Raw genomic sequence first — 14737 nt, 5'->3', positions numbered from 1 at the left:
TTTTGCCTTAGGGTAACACTTATAATGAATTCTAGGTAAGATGTAATGAGACACATGAGAATATGTTGCACATTTGTTATATGTATTTTTCTATCTTTTTAATAGGTCTTACTTAGACTAACTTAACTGTATGAAATCTTAATCTTTTCTATTTTTTTTTTTCTAAATTTCTCTGATAACATTTCATTGCCAGAAACTACCGCTGCATGTTTTATCGTCTTGTGAACAGCCTAGAAAGACATGGAATTATATATATATATATATATATATATATATATATATATATATATATATATATATATATATATATATATATATATATATATATATATATATATATATATATTATACTGTAGCCATCATGTCAACTGCAAAGTTTAAGGCTGCACTGTTTATGCTGTGTATTTTATTTCAAGTTTTAAGTTTAATTTAGTGAAATTTTATTCTATTCATTTTATTTTTTAACTAGATCAGAAAACATTTTAATTACTGAGAACCAGTGCTGCATGCTTTTCTATGCGTTGTGCATTTGATAATTTTGAACTTCACCTGTCATCAGACACATTTAACCTATTTAACCATTTATCCTATACTCATTAGCCTAATTCATATTATACTATTTATTTTTTACTTACTACGTACTTTTTTTATAACCTGGCTTAAAATGTTGACCTCAAATGTTTGTAGAAAATACATTTTGTTGTCAAGTGGAGCAGTTTCCATGTGTTTCCCCAAATAAAACTTTACTGGCTCACAGTAAACAAACAGGCTATACTGACATGAGTGTTAATACAGCTTTGACAATATAGTTGTTTGTAGCAAGTGAAGAAATGCAGGAATTAAAAAGAAAAATAAGACCTCTACTAGGTAAAAGGAAATACTTCAAATCTAATGTCCTATGTGAGGTTCTTCTTTAACTCCGCAGGCTCTTATCAACAGGAGGAGCTCGCGCTTCAGATTGCGCTATTATTACTAGTGGATTCTACTAACGGGGTCTCTCTCTCTCTCTCTCTCTCTCTCTCTCTCTCTCGCTCTCTCTCTCTCTCTCTCTCTCTCTCTCTCTCTCGCGCGCGCTCTCTCTCTCTCTACTGGACTGATGCATAGTAAAAGGTTATAAAAGCTCGACTAGAGTACAGCACGTGAAACTTGAGTCCTGTGTTGCTGGAATAGCAGAGGTGCACGGATACACATACAGCACGAGGGTGAGTAGGATCACTTTTAGCGCTGCCTATCTGCTGAATGGCTCTGTTCATTCACCGCTTCATGTGACTGGAGTTCTAATGAAAACGGTAGGAAGAGTTGGAGAGTTGTGCTGTTATTAATTCAATGCAATCCAACAAGTTGTCTAGGTTGCGTTGGGATCTCAGTATGCATAACGGCGAGTTTCCCATCCAACTTTACTGCAATTAAGCTGGAAACCGGGAATCACAATGACTTTCTCCGGTGATGCGGGGAATGTCGATGGTTTTCCTGTTCTGTAGAGCGGTAATCGTGTTTGGCTGATTTAGGCTACAAACAGACATTATAGTATGATCTGAAAAGATGAGAGGATGTCATTGAAAAGAGAAGATCTTTTCTTGCATCACTGCACATGAGACAATAGGACATTGTGGAGTGGCAGGGATCCAAGGAAAACGTAGAAATTGTTTATACTGTAAAGATGTTGATTTTGATCCATATGCTGACAAAGACATTTTAAGTGCAAACAAATATGTCAGAGTTGAAGAAATTGAATCTGTAATCTGTGTCTTCATGGTTGGATAAATTAATCGAGTGCTAAATACTTAAAAAAAGATAAAATGGTAAAAAAAAAAAAAGTACTTACAAATATCATTACATGAATATGAATGAGTTTTTAGGATATCTGACATGAAAACATCAATTTGAGTTCAACAAGATGAAATTTTTTTATTTTAAATAATAAGTAAATAATATTAAAAAAAAAAATCTTAAATGACCTTGACACTGTACTGAAGGTCTTGAAGGGGTCCTTTCTGGTTTATGGGGTCCTTGTCACATGACCCAACAATAGCTTCCTGCATGTTGACTTTGACTTGGTGATAAGTTTTTTCTTGATTTGGTGAGAGTTTTTTATGCTGTACTTTTAAATATTTAACATTAAATATTTAAATATTTAATACTAAAAGATTATGACAAAAATGAGACTTTGAAAAATGCTAATAATAGGAGAGGTCTGTTTTAATTTCATTTGAATGTAATTATTGATAACGTAATAGACTAAATGCATGTTTGCCAGTCTAGAGGAAAAAAAAAAAAATGAAACATACTGTGAGAGGTTATATAGGGAGAGATGCATATGCCTTTGAGTGATAATCTAAATATTTCATGCACACCAAGTATATATTTTAAAATTTCACTTTCACTAAGTATATTTGATTGTAAATTATTTATTATTATTAATGTATTCATTTTATTTTAGGGGACACTCTCACTTTCCTGTACAGCTTTACCTAAACCATTGTATTTCCTGACTGATCTAAAATAATTTAATTTCTATTGTAATCCAAATCGGATGAAACAAAAGTCATCTAAGAATCATGTTAGATAATGCTGGATAAAAAAACATGAAAAATAGGAATTTTAGTATGTCAAGTAGGACATTATTTGATTATTTGAGAATTCCTGTTTTATCCCATTATGATTAGTTCCAAATTATGATCAAAATTCCATTAGCATTCCTTCAGAATGTTTGAATGAGGGATCAAACTGTTGAGACCAGGCTATGACATTCTGTGAGACTCCTTGTGCCTCCCAGCTTTGTGCCTTACTCTTTCTGTTCTTTCTGTTCTGTTCGAGACTGCAGACTATACCAGATCAAGTTAAGACACTTTCTTTTTTTTTACCTTAACCCCTTTACTGTCAGACCCCATTTTCGAACATAGAAGTGAAAGTGCACTATCCAACCTTAAAATGTAATAATAAAAAAAACATTTTAGAATACAGACCTAAGGTTGGTCTCTTTTTAAAGAAGACAATGAGCAGATTATTGAACAATCGTTAAAAAAAATGTTAGAAAAAATTATAGAAGTTTAGATTTACTGTAAAATAAATGCACTGTACTATTTTTATTTAATTTTATATAAAATAAATATTTGACAAAATGTTTTAATCAAAAACTTGAAATTTGAAGTCGATAAAAAAATGCCCCTGTGAGATTTTATTTAGGTTGTTATACAAAATATCAACACAGCCACAGGGTGACACCCAATTCCATTGAATTTTGTTTTATACATTTTTCTGTCACAGATGTATACATTTTTCTCTCAGTATCACAAAATAACCCACATTTTACCCCAAAATGAAAATTCTGTCAATCATTTCTCACTCTTATATCATTCCAAACCTGTAAGACCTTCATTCATCTTCAAAACACAAATTAAGATTTTTTTTGATGAAATCCGAGAGCTTTCTGATTCTGACCCTTCATAGACAACAACGCAACTGACACGTTCAAGGCCCAGAAAGGTAATAAGTTCAATGTTAAAATAGTCCATGTGGCATCAGTGGTTCAACCTTTATGAGGCTACGAGAAAGGTTTTTGTTCGCAGCGAAAACAAAAATAAAGACTTTATTCAACAATCTCTTCTCTTCCATGTCAATCTTCAACATGTTTTCACAAGAGTACAAAACAACAACTAATCTGTTGCGCAAAAACTGGCTGGCACTGCAGAGCAGACATGAAATTGCATGTCCTACAGAATGCTTTGATCTGACAGGTCTGAACATTTTATTTGAAATTTCAAAATAACGAAAATCTCTGTTCATAAAATGAAGACGTGAAGGAAGATTGCCTCCTTCAGCAATAACACTAATCCACATCCTTCTGAACACATACTCATTGGCAGTTGTAGTTCAAGTCGGCGGGTCGAAAACGAAGATGGCTGGTTACCTGTTGTTTCTGTTTTGGATGTGTTTTCTTCCAAAAGAAGGGGATGTCTTCATTCTGAATACATGAGTCGAGAAGGAGTTTCAGTTTTGTTGACAACTTTGTCCTCCGGTTTGCTGCCCCTTTGTGTTTTGGCACTGCTGTGTTTCTTTACATACAGACAAGCTTCAAGAGTTCTGCCTATTGGAGCCCCACAGCATTTCTGAAAGAGCTTGTGAATGAGCCTCGAGTCACGGAAGACTTTCTCTGAAGCAGAACTAATAGGGAAAAAAAGCTTAAATGCTTACTGATTCAGGTCTAACACAGGAAACAAAAGCATTTAATAAGTTGCATTAGTGGTTGGTTTTCAAAAGGCATCACGCGAGTGTGAACATCACTACAACTAGAAAAAAAAAAGATTGCAGTTCAAACACAGCTCCCGTTGGCATTTAAACAGACCTTTGCTCTTAATTCCGATCGGGCCAACGCAATAATGAAATCTGAGCAGGTCTAAAAACTGAAACTGTTGATGCTGCACTTTACACTTTGGAAAAGTTATATATATATTTTAAATATGAGCAGACCTACAAGCTGGGATTGGTAATGCTGCACTGTAATCATAGTTATTTATTTATATTTTTCATTATATTTTATTATATGATATTGGTTTGTGACTGAGAGTATTTTATTTAGTGGAGAACTTTGCAGCAGTATTTTATTTCTTATTCTTTTTTATTATATATATATTTTATTAAAAATTATTTTAAGTGTACACAAATTGTAAAAAAAAAAAAAAAAATTATAGTAATAAACAACCTGCAGTTTAATGTTTGCATTTCTTTCCCTTACTGTACCGAAAATGAACCGAACCGTGACTTTAAAACCGAGGTATGTACCGAACTGTGATTTTTGCGTACCGTTACACCCCTAATATTTACAGTAGGAAATTTACTAAATATCTTCATGAAACATGATTTAGTTAATATCCTAATGATTTTTGATATAAAAGAAAAATCAGTCATTTTGACCCATACAATGTATTTTTGGCTATTGCTACAAATATATCCCAGTGACTAAAGACTGGTTTTGTGGTCCAGATTCACATATATTATACATATAATGCAACTGCAGTGATAAATTTCATTGCACTGTAAATGAAGCAAATTATTTCTCTATGTTTTTCACACTTCACAACTGTGTGAGAAATACCAGATATGATGGGGGTCTGAAAGAGCTTTGCATTTACTCAAGTATTTCATAAGAGATCAATATTTCAGTGCATTATGTGACTTGCACAATGCCCATTTTTGTCCAGTTTCACAAATGTAAATACAAAGTGGTCACAGCTCCAGCAAGGGTAATGTATAGGTTGACTGAACACATGGCTTTTGATACTGATTGATGCTTTCTGCGCAGTGACTTAAAGATCCCATTAAAAGGATGTGAAGTAAGCTGAGAAAGTGTGTGTTCGTAACAGAAATCTTGCGATCCTGTGCCTTGGAATAGAGGTGTCTAGTTAATCAGCTTTGTCATGCCTATTAAAACATCATGTGCAATGGCACTCAATCCCATTAAAATGACCTTGACTAAAGAGAGGACAAGAAACATTTAATACTAATACAGTCATATCATGTTTTCAGGTGTGAACTTTTAGGCAGCTCAACAAATTAATGTGCAAATATGCCACTAAATTATTGTTTGCATCAGTTTTTATGACATGCATCCCTATCTGAAACAGTCATTCATATTGCAGTTGTTTTTGCTGAATGTAAGATTATGATGAAAAAAATAAGCCTTGGGATAGTAAATAGTTGTTTTCTGCGCTTAAAGATGAAGCTTGTCATTTCTGCTCAACTGTAGTGGCACGACACATAACAGCAACAATAATGATTGTTTTCAAATGAAATATACCTTGAGAAATGTAGCCCCGCCCCAAACTCACTCCATTGGTTGAGCTGATATTATTATGTTAGACCGTTCAAACAAATAGATTGAAGTGCCACAGTTACACAGAGTTCAAATCAGCATATGAATGGCTTACTTGTAGTTATCTCTGAACAATAATTTGCTAATAGAAAAAATATTTTAACATTGACATGCTTTAACATAACTGCTTTCATTGTAGATCTTGGAGTCTTCCGAAATCCTTGGAACACGAGTTATTCTGCAAAACGGTGGCTTGATAGATGACAAAATGAAGGTCGCTGCACTCTTTATCCTCGGTTGCCTGGTTTGGGGAGGAATGGCGAAGCCTGAATTTCCAGGTCAGTTACCAAAAAATCCTTTGACCCTCCAAGACCTCAACAAGAATGTATTGTCTATTGTTCTAAGAAGAAACTGTTTTAGTTCACCTTATAGCAGAGGTGCTAAATCCTGTTCTTGAAGATCTGCCTTCTTGCTGAGTTTATGTCCAGCCCATAACCAAATACTTGTGAACCAGCAAATCAAGATCTTCAGAAAGACTTCTGGATATAACAAACATTAATGCTGGAGCAGGTTTGGAACTAAAGTTTGCTGGAAAGTATCTCTGTTGTAACAGGAATAAGCACCCCTGCCTTGCATTGTATTTGTATTGAGATATGTGTCAGATGAGTGCTTAATAAATGATGTAACACCATCTTAGACCACTAAAGTTGAATAGTCTTCTTTTTGACCTTGACCCAAGTATAGCTAGAAAAACACTCATTTCAATTATACATTAGCTTCCATTAGAAGACTGGACTTTTGGGTCAGATTGTCCCTGATATGTTCATTTACATGAATGTGTGTTTTAAGAAGCTTATGTGGAATGAAGAAGATATGCTAGTCAAAGATTTGTTAAATTCATCTCAGTTTGGTTTAGAGAGAGATAGCAAACTCATAATCTCTAAATGGAGACTTTCAGTCTCAGGCCATGATCATTAACTTGTTTTGCAGGCACATCTTTGTTCGTTGTGTTATAATTTGTGGGCAAATGTAGAAACATGTTTTCTTACGGCTTGTAGAATCAGAGAAGGACCCTGATTTCTGGAAGGAATGGGCTCAACGTACACTAAAAAATGCTTTGACCCTCCAAGACCTCAACAAGAATATTGCCAAGAACATAATCCTTTTTCTTGGTGATGGTAAGTCTTGCAATTTGTGGACTTTATCATGTGTGGTAATAGCATGTTGAAATTAATTGTCATTTATGTCAGATAATATCTATGCACTTTTTTGTTCAACCAAGCCTTGAAAACTGTTTGTGCAATACCAGTTATAACATATGTTCAACATAAAGAGTTAAATATTTTTAAAAGCCCTGTTACAGTGTATATGAACCTGCTTCAAAATTAAGCATTAAACATGGCCAGTGACCAGTGGAGCAATAAACAAATTAACCACACAGACAAGGTGAACAGGATGAACTCCAGCTTGAACAATCTATGCAAGCTGGCCAAAAAAAAACAACAATGGTTATCGTAATAAACCTTGGCAATAAAAGTGAGGATGGAAGGAAGAGGTAGTCTGAATATTCTTTGCAGAAAACAAAGAACTATTTTAAAAGTTGTCTAATTTTACTGGAAGTATTTGGTGGATTTTACAGCACACCCCTGTGAAAGCAATGGCGGCATAAAAACACCCGTTTACAAAAATCTAAAAAAGATATCTAATGACACATCAGCAGTGTTGAAATGTAACGAAGTGAAAATACTTCATTACAGTACTTAAGTATTTTTGGGGAGTATCTGTGCTTTACTTGGGTTTTTATATTTCAGGCATTACTTTTACTCCACTACATTTCCTAATTAAAATGTATACTTTTACTACGATACATTTCCCCTAAGTATCGGAGTAAATGTCCCCTGGTCTGCTGTTTGCAAGTTAGACTCCTAAAAACAGCTTTGCTCGTGTGCCAACAAGTGTGCATCACACACAACCGCGGATGATTTAACTTTTCTATTGAATTCGAGTCTGGGGTGTGCAATACAGCATCGTGTGCGATAATATAGTAAGTGTTGTTGTAATGATGTGCAATCTGACATTATCAAGTACGTTAGTCTATCACTGAATCATACACAGAGTGCATGCACATTGATTTATTAGTCTATTAAAACTCAGTATTCCAGGCATTCTAAATTGTAGACGGCAATAATTATTCTGCATGCTTTTTATATTTATATTATTTATTGTAACGTTAGGCCTAGTTAACTTAATCTATATCACACAAAAATTAGTTTTTCTGAAGATGCATAATCACATTTAATCATCTTATACAAGTTCAGTAAAGCAATAAGTGACTTACATTTTAGACATAATATTGCTTGTTTTTGCTTAATTTTGCCAACAAAAATAGTTCAAAAAAAAGATCACAGCACTTTTTTGCATCTCTGAGCAATGGACGGTGTTTACTTATTAAATGAACCAGCTTTTTGAATGAATAGGTTGAATAAATGATTCAGTGATTCACTCATTAACACAGTCAAATGCTGTGTTTGCATGAATCGGTTTAATCTCAATGATTGATCTTTAACAGCAGTTTAAATGAATCCATGTCCAGTCTGAGATACATAAATGCTTTTTCAGATGCAGATTCCAGAAATGTTTTCTAATGTTGGAATGAAAGACACTAAGTACAGGAAGAAGTGCTTCATATGTTTACCCAAAAATACTAAATGGAAGAAATAGTTAGAACTGAACACAATCTTGCTACTCAAGCTGTGTATGAACATTTATTTATTTATTTATTATTTTCCATTTTGCATTTACTTGTATTTTTACTTTCAATACTTAAGTACGTTTAAGATTTAAAAAATACTTTTCGTACTTAAGTACAATAAATATCAAATACTTTAAGACTTTTACTCAAGTAATATTCTAAATGGTGACTTCAACTTCTGCCAAAGTAATTTTCTGGTAAGATATCTGTATTTTTACTCGAGTATGACTTTCAGGTACTTCATACACCACTGCACATCAGTTAGAATTTATGTAGATGTATTGCTGTTCTCATTGTCCATGACATAAACCACATACCAGCCTGCACAACTGAGTACAATTTTTGTGCTACCCAGTCTACTCACATTCAGTGTGTACTGCAAACATAAATAAAATATAACTTAATTTGCTAGTTCACTGTGGAAAAAATTGTCAAGAAAGGCAATATTGTTCAAATGAAGATCGCGTTTTTATATTTGAAAGTAGATACAATTTCAAGTCATAGTTGCAGCTAAAACACCCCTCATTTCAAGTATTAAGACATTACAATAATTATATTTTGAAACACTGTGTAATATTTCATGATTTATTTTAAGCTTAAGGCTTAAAGAGCGACTTTGTGAACTCTTTTCAATATGATTGTGCTTTTAAAAAAAAAAAAAAAAAATCTGAGCATAAAATTTTGTATTTTTTTAAAAGGTTTGTTCATCTTCGGAACACAATTTACCATATTTTGGATGAAAACCGTGAGGCTTGTGACTGTCCCATAGACTGCCAACACTGCCAAGGTTCAGAAAAGTGCATCTGCCATCAGTGGTTCAACCGTAATGTTATGAAGCGAAGAGAATACTGTTTGTAAGCAAAGAAAACAAAAATAATGAATTTTTTTAACAATTCCTTTGTCAACAGTCAGAACTTTGACAGTGTAACTTACTTGGCAATCTATGGGACAATCAAGAGCCTCACGGTTTTCATCCAAAATACGTTAAATTGTGTTCCGAAGACAAACTAAACTTTTACGGGTTGGGAACGACTTGGGGGTAAGTGATTCATGACAAAATGTTTATTTTGGGGTGGAGTATCCCTTTAAATGTACTCTAATTTGCCTGATGCTTTTAAGTATAGCAGGTCATTAAGTGACAAGTGAATCTTTTATCTCACAATTATGGACCAAATTCAGGATTTCATTTGAGAATGGCTTGTTCATCAACATAATAATATAAGGGCTTTCTCAAGCACCTTTGAGGTCCTGAGGTACAGGAAGACTGTTGTTTGTGATATAAGGTGCTTGAAGGATATGTATGTTGTTAAAAATAGACTGTGTGAATGATCCAACCTTTGTTGTGTGTAGGCATGGGTGTACCCACGGTCACAGCAGCACGCATTTTAAAAGGTCAAATGAGTGGACACAGCGGTGAGGAAACACAACTAGAGATGGACAAATTTCCCTTCGTTGCCCTCTCTAAGGTACATCCCACTTGCTGTAAGCCCATCATACCATTCCTTTGTGTTCATAAGCCATGCAGTCGCTCACCCGGACCACAGAGAACAGATTCAAATCATAGTTTAATTTCTCTTGCAGGCACAGTTCTGGGATGATGATTCTCTCATTAAAATATTTCACAGATGTTACCTATTATTAAAATAACATCTGTGGAAGATAATCAATTATTATCTTCTAGATTCATTCAGCTGTTTAATTTTTGGCTTCATGTAAACTTTTCACTTAACCCTATAAAGCCTACTCTATCATATTTTATATAAAATTTTCTAAGGCCTCTATTTTAATAACATGATTGACATTGCTGAAAAAGCTGTTCTAAAAAACTGTTCACTCTACTACATGCCTTTTGTCATCTGATTGATATTCTATGTGTTATCAGCAAGTAAAAGGCCTTTTAGTATAATTCAAAAAAATGTCCCCCTGGAAGTCATAGTGTCTTGTTGCTGTGAAATCTTTGCTGTGAGATCTCTCAATCATCATTTTATTGCAATGCATTATATATAAAAACTAGAGCTTTCATCTTACTAAGACATATTATTGCGGGATAAAGAGTAACAAATTGCACCTTGCAAGCTAAGATGTTAATCTTATGTTGTGGCCATGTACATGTCAGCAACTGCACCAAATTTCACATTTTTGCTCAGTTTGGGAATACATTTTAGATTTTTTTTCTCCTTGTATATGAGCTCCATATTTTCCTATATCATACTATGAGATCCATAAAAGCCCCAAATGTATCGAATATGATTCTCAACCACAAACTTTTACATATTTTGTCTAAAGGTTTTGTCTAAACTTTTCAGTTTCAGCATTTTTTTCAGAATATTATTTCATATGTCAAGTTTTATAGGGTTTTGGCAATTTTTATTATCAACAACAAAAACTATATATGTATATACTAGTGCTGTCAATCGATTAAAAAAAATTAACTAATTAATCGCACAATTTTTTAAAATTAATCGCGAATAATCGCAATTAAAAGACTGAAACTTTTTGGATATGTAAATGTAAAATGTAAATAATTAATGTAAAACTCAAGACAAAGAAACTATTTAAATTCAAAATATGATTGTTTATTGGAATTTTTGTTTAACTTGTAACACAGATTTTCTCATGTAAACAACATACCTGCAATAAACCATCAATATCCTCCAAATTAACTGTTGGCTTGAAAGCCATATTTATTACAGAAATAAAAACACAGGCATGTAAGTACCATTTGAATTTCAAAACAATCAATGCCAATAAAAAACAAAAATGATTTCCATGTTGAATTCTAAGTGGACTGCAAAAAAATTCCAAAGTATAGTCATTGCCAGTGCTTTAAGTGGGCCAGTATGCACTGGTACTCAGTACAGCCACTTCCAAATATAGCTCTTGAGCGTACCGCCACCTCTCCGTGCGCCCAGAACGTGCTTGTAGCGTACCGGTACGCTCATTTGGACATCTGTTTTAATAGAGGTTTTAATCTTTTACCTGCACTGCCGATTTTCAGAGCGCCCTTCACAATGCAAGCTTCCTAATTCATCCCACCCAGAGCAGAAACTACATTACCCATTCACCCTTAAGTTATACAAGTGAATAGCGCATGTGTCGCTTTTCCCACTGTTAAGTGTCAACAACTCAACGTGGCCGGAGAAGGTGTGTGAAACTCGTTGTGAGTTATACTAAAGCAAAATCTTGAGTATTTATTGTCTGATAAACATTAAAAACTGTCTGCGGAGGTTGAGTCGTCCTGCAGCCAGCCCCCGCTGGCTGCAGCATCTTTTTTCTAAGTTCTAAAAAAATACCGTAGAAGGCAAGGCACAAATTTAGATATTCATTTATCTAATTAATCTATAACCTATGCACAAAGACAATATGATCTTTTTGTCCCCTTTTTGTTTTAAAGCTTGATGAAGAGAGAGAGCGCAAGTTGCTGCAGCTGCGAGGAGGACAGTGATGCACGCGTACAGGAGTGATTGACAGTTCGCGGCACTGTGTACAAAAAATACTCCGCTACACAATTATTTCGTTATTTTTGTTTAAGCTTATTAACGTTAGCGTTACAGAAAGGTCATTGTTTTTTTTTTTTAAACAATGACATTTGAGTTCATGATTTTAATGTTGCTGTTTCTTGTGGCAGACTAAATGAAGAGTAGCCTAATGTTTCTTGTGGCAGACTGAAGAGTAATCCGGCAGAGTTTTATACTGAAACTTTCCGTCTAAAAGTCCTTCCTTGGTCTTATTCATATTTCTTTGCACGTTGAACACACATAGGCCACAACTGGAAATAAAAAAACTGCAACCGCGTTAATTGCATTATTTTTTTTTAACGCGTTAAATATTTCAAATTAATCGAATGCGTTAACGCGCTAATTTTGACAGCACTAGTATATACACATATATGTATGGTCTCCTCAGACTATTTATAGTCATACTAAATGATGAAAATTGCAGAGTGCAATTATGTATTTACACTGTGCACTTTTAATTTTTTTTTTTTTTCCACAATTTAATTTTGCACTTTTAAACAATCCCTGCAGCTATTAAAATTGTGCACGTTTCCCTCCCCCAGACATATAACACCAATGCTCAGGTACCAGACAGTGCAGGTACTGCCACAGCATATCTGTGCGGTGTCAAAGCCAACGAGGGCACAGTTGGAGTGAGCGCAGCAGCTGTAAGATCCCAGTGCAACACCACTCGGGGGAACGAGGTCAGCTCCATTCTAAAATGGGCCAAAGATGCAGGTAAGATGCCCTGTTGAATGCCACACAGCAGCTATAATGCCTTTTCTGCCCCCGATGTCTATTGGCTTCACCGGCTTATTATTTTTTTTTATAGCAGTCCATTACCTTGTTCTTGCATGAGAGAAACAAAGGTGACACTGGCACATAAAGCAGATTGCGCAGATAAAGAATGGAAGAAAGTGGAAAAAACACATCCTTATCTGAAGCAAAGGAATAAATGAGAAGAGTGACAGTTTGACTGATGAGCGCAACACGCAGATGGCTTGCTCATGTTTTATTCTCATGTTGTAAATAAAAACAAATGAAGCATTTTATAAGACTGAAGTCCTCCACCGAATGTAGAGGTGAATGAAAGCAGCCGAGTGGAATTTGTAAGACATGACCAGAATAAACATTTAAAATCCAGAGAGGTTTAAAAGGAGGATGCTCCAATCAGTGTCAGACTGATAACCTGACCTGATCTGAGTAAAGGGAAAAATGTTCTCTCACTTGGGTGCTTGTGTCCAGAGAAAGCATTAAAAATGTGTACCATACAACTGTGTGACCTTAGCCAGACTTACAATAAAGCTGTTTCCTTATCCAGTACAGCATTGCAAAGCTGAAGCAGTGCAAATTTCAGTCGGTTTATGCTTAGTCAGTCTGTTGATTAAATATTTCGCATTTAATTACTAGATAGATGAGGAAAAATATATATGTAATCCAGTTGAATATAGATATAGTGGTAATCATGGACATGCCCCTACAGGAACAATGAACAGTTGCAACTACCTGTATTTTCCCCAGGCAAATCAGTGGGGATCGTCACAACAACACGAGTGAACCATGCCACTCCGAGTGCAGCATATGCCCACTGTGTAGACCGGGACTGGTATTCAGACGGGGACATGCCCACTGAAGCACTGCAGAGCGGATGCAAAGACATTGCCAGACAACTCTTTGAAAATATCCCCAACATTGATGCAAGTTTTTTTACTTATTATTTTTCCATTTTTAAAATTGGTTTTATATATTGTTGTGCTGGGTCATTCGATATATGGTTCTGTTAATATTGTGTTCGTTTACCTAGTTTTACACCACCAAGGTATATGTTAATATATTAGGATACAGTGGACTAAAATTCTGAGATCACTAGTTAAAATGCTTCTGTACATTAATATTATTATTATTATTATTATTATTATTATTATAGCTACATATAATATGTATATTCACTTTTTACATATATACATTTATTTAATGAAAAAAATGCATAATTGAATATATGAATTAATAATAATAAAAACAACTTAATATTGTTATTATTATTATTATTATTATAGTTTTATATAATTGAATAATGATCAAATTAAAAAATATATATTTAATATTGATGAAAAACGATTTAATCAACAACAACAAATAATACGAATGTATTCTTATTATTATTAGTATTAATAATATTGAAAACAGAAATATTATTAAATAAGTTATAGAATAATATAATATTATAATATAATAACAATATATAAATAATATAATAAATGTGTAAATATTAAATAGTAATAATTATAACTACTATTATTAATATTACAGTGTGTATAAATGTAATAAATATTTACAAGTATTTAAAATATTAATTACAAATGATATTAATCAGCATAGAAGTTAGAGTTATAAATAGTGCAGATTTTTTATATATCATCATGTTTATTTGTTTTACATTTTCAAAATCTTAAATGGATTTGGTTTAAAAAAAATTATTGCACTATGTACAATAAATGTGTGTGTGTTCTATTTTCTTGGTTTGGATGGGCAGGTGATTATGGGGGGTGGGCGGAGAAGTATGTACCCCAGAAACACACCAGATGTGGAATACCCTGGAGACAAGAAACACAACGGTACACGCAAAGATGGCAGGAACCTTGTGGGGGTGTGGACTGACAGCATGAAGGATAAGGT

General features: G+C 34.0%; 1 protein-coding gene across 2 annotated transcripts in view; it reads left to right on the top strand.

The window, feature by feature from the left end:
* The window catches only part of LOC128022256 (alkaline phosphatase-like), a 31054-nt gene that overhangs the window by 1237 nt on the left and 15080 nt on the right, over positions 1–14737 (top strand). The window contains exons 1-7 of one of the 2 annotated variants that reach the window (XM_052609611.1): positions 1074–1202; positions 6012–6150; positions 6871–6990; positions 9915–10030; positions 12625–12799; positions 13583–13758; positions 14595–14735. In XM_052609611.1, the coding sequence (XP_052465571.1) occupies positions 6081–6150; positions 6871–6990; positions 9915–10030; positions 12625–12799; positions 13583–13758; positions 14595–14735 (798 nt within the window). In that variant the 5' untranslated portion in view covers positions 1074–1202; positions 6012–6080. Of the gene's footprint in view, positions 1–1073; positions 1203–6011; positions 6151–6870; positions 6991–9914; positions 10031–12624; positions 12800–13582; positions 13759–14594; positions 14736–14737 lie in introns of those variants that run through there. The other variant, XM_052609612.1, reaches the window with a different exon arrangement.

The sequence above is a fragment of the Carassius gibelio genome, chromosome A11 (genome assembly GCF_023724105.1).
Source record: "Carassius gibelio isolate Cgi1373 ecotype wild population from Czech Republic chromosome A11, carGib1.2-hapl.c, whole genome shotgun sequence".
NCBI lineage: Eukaryota > Metazoa > Chordata > Actinopteri > Cypriniformes > Cyprinidae > Carassius > Carassius gibelio.
The sequence above is the reverse complement of the archived record's forward strand: the minus strand, read 5'-3'. Positions and strand labels throughout refer to the sequence as shown.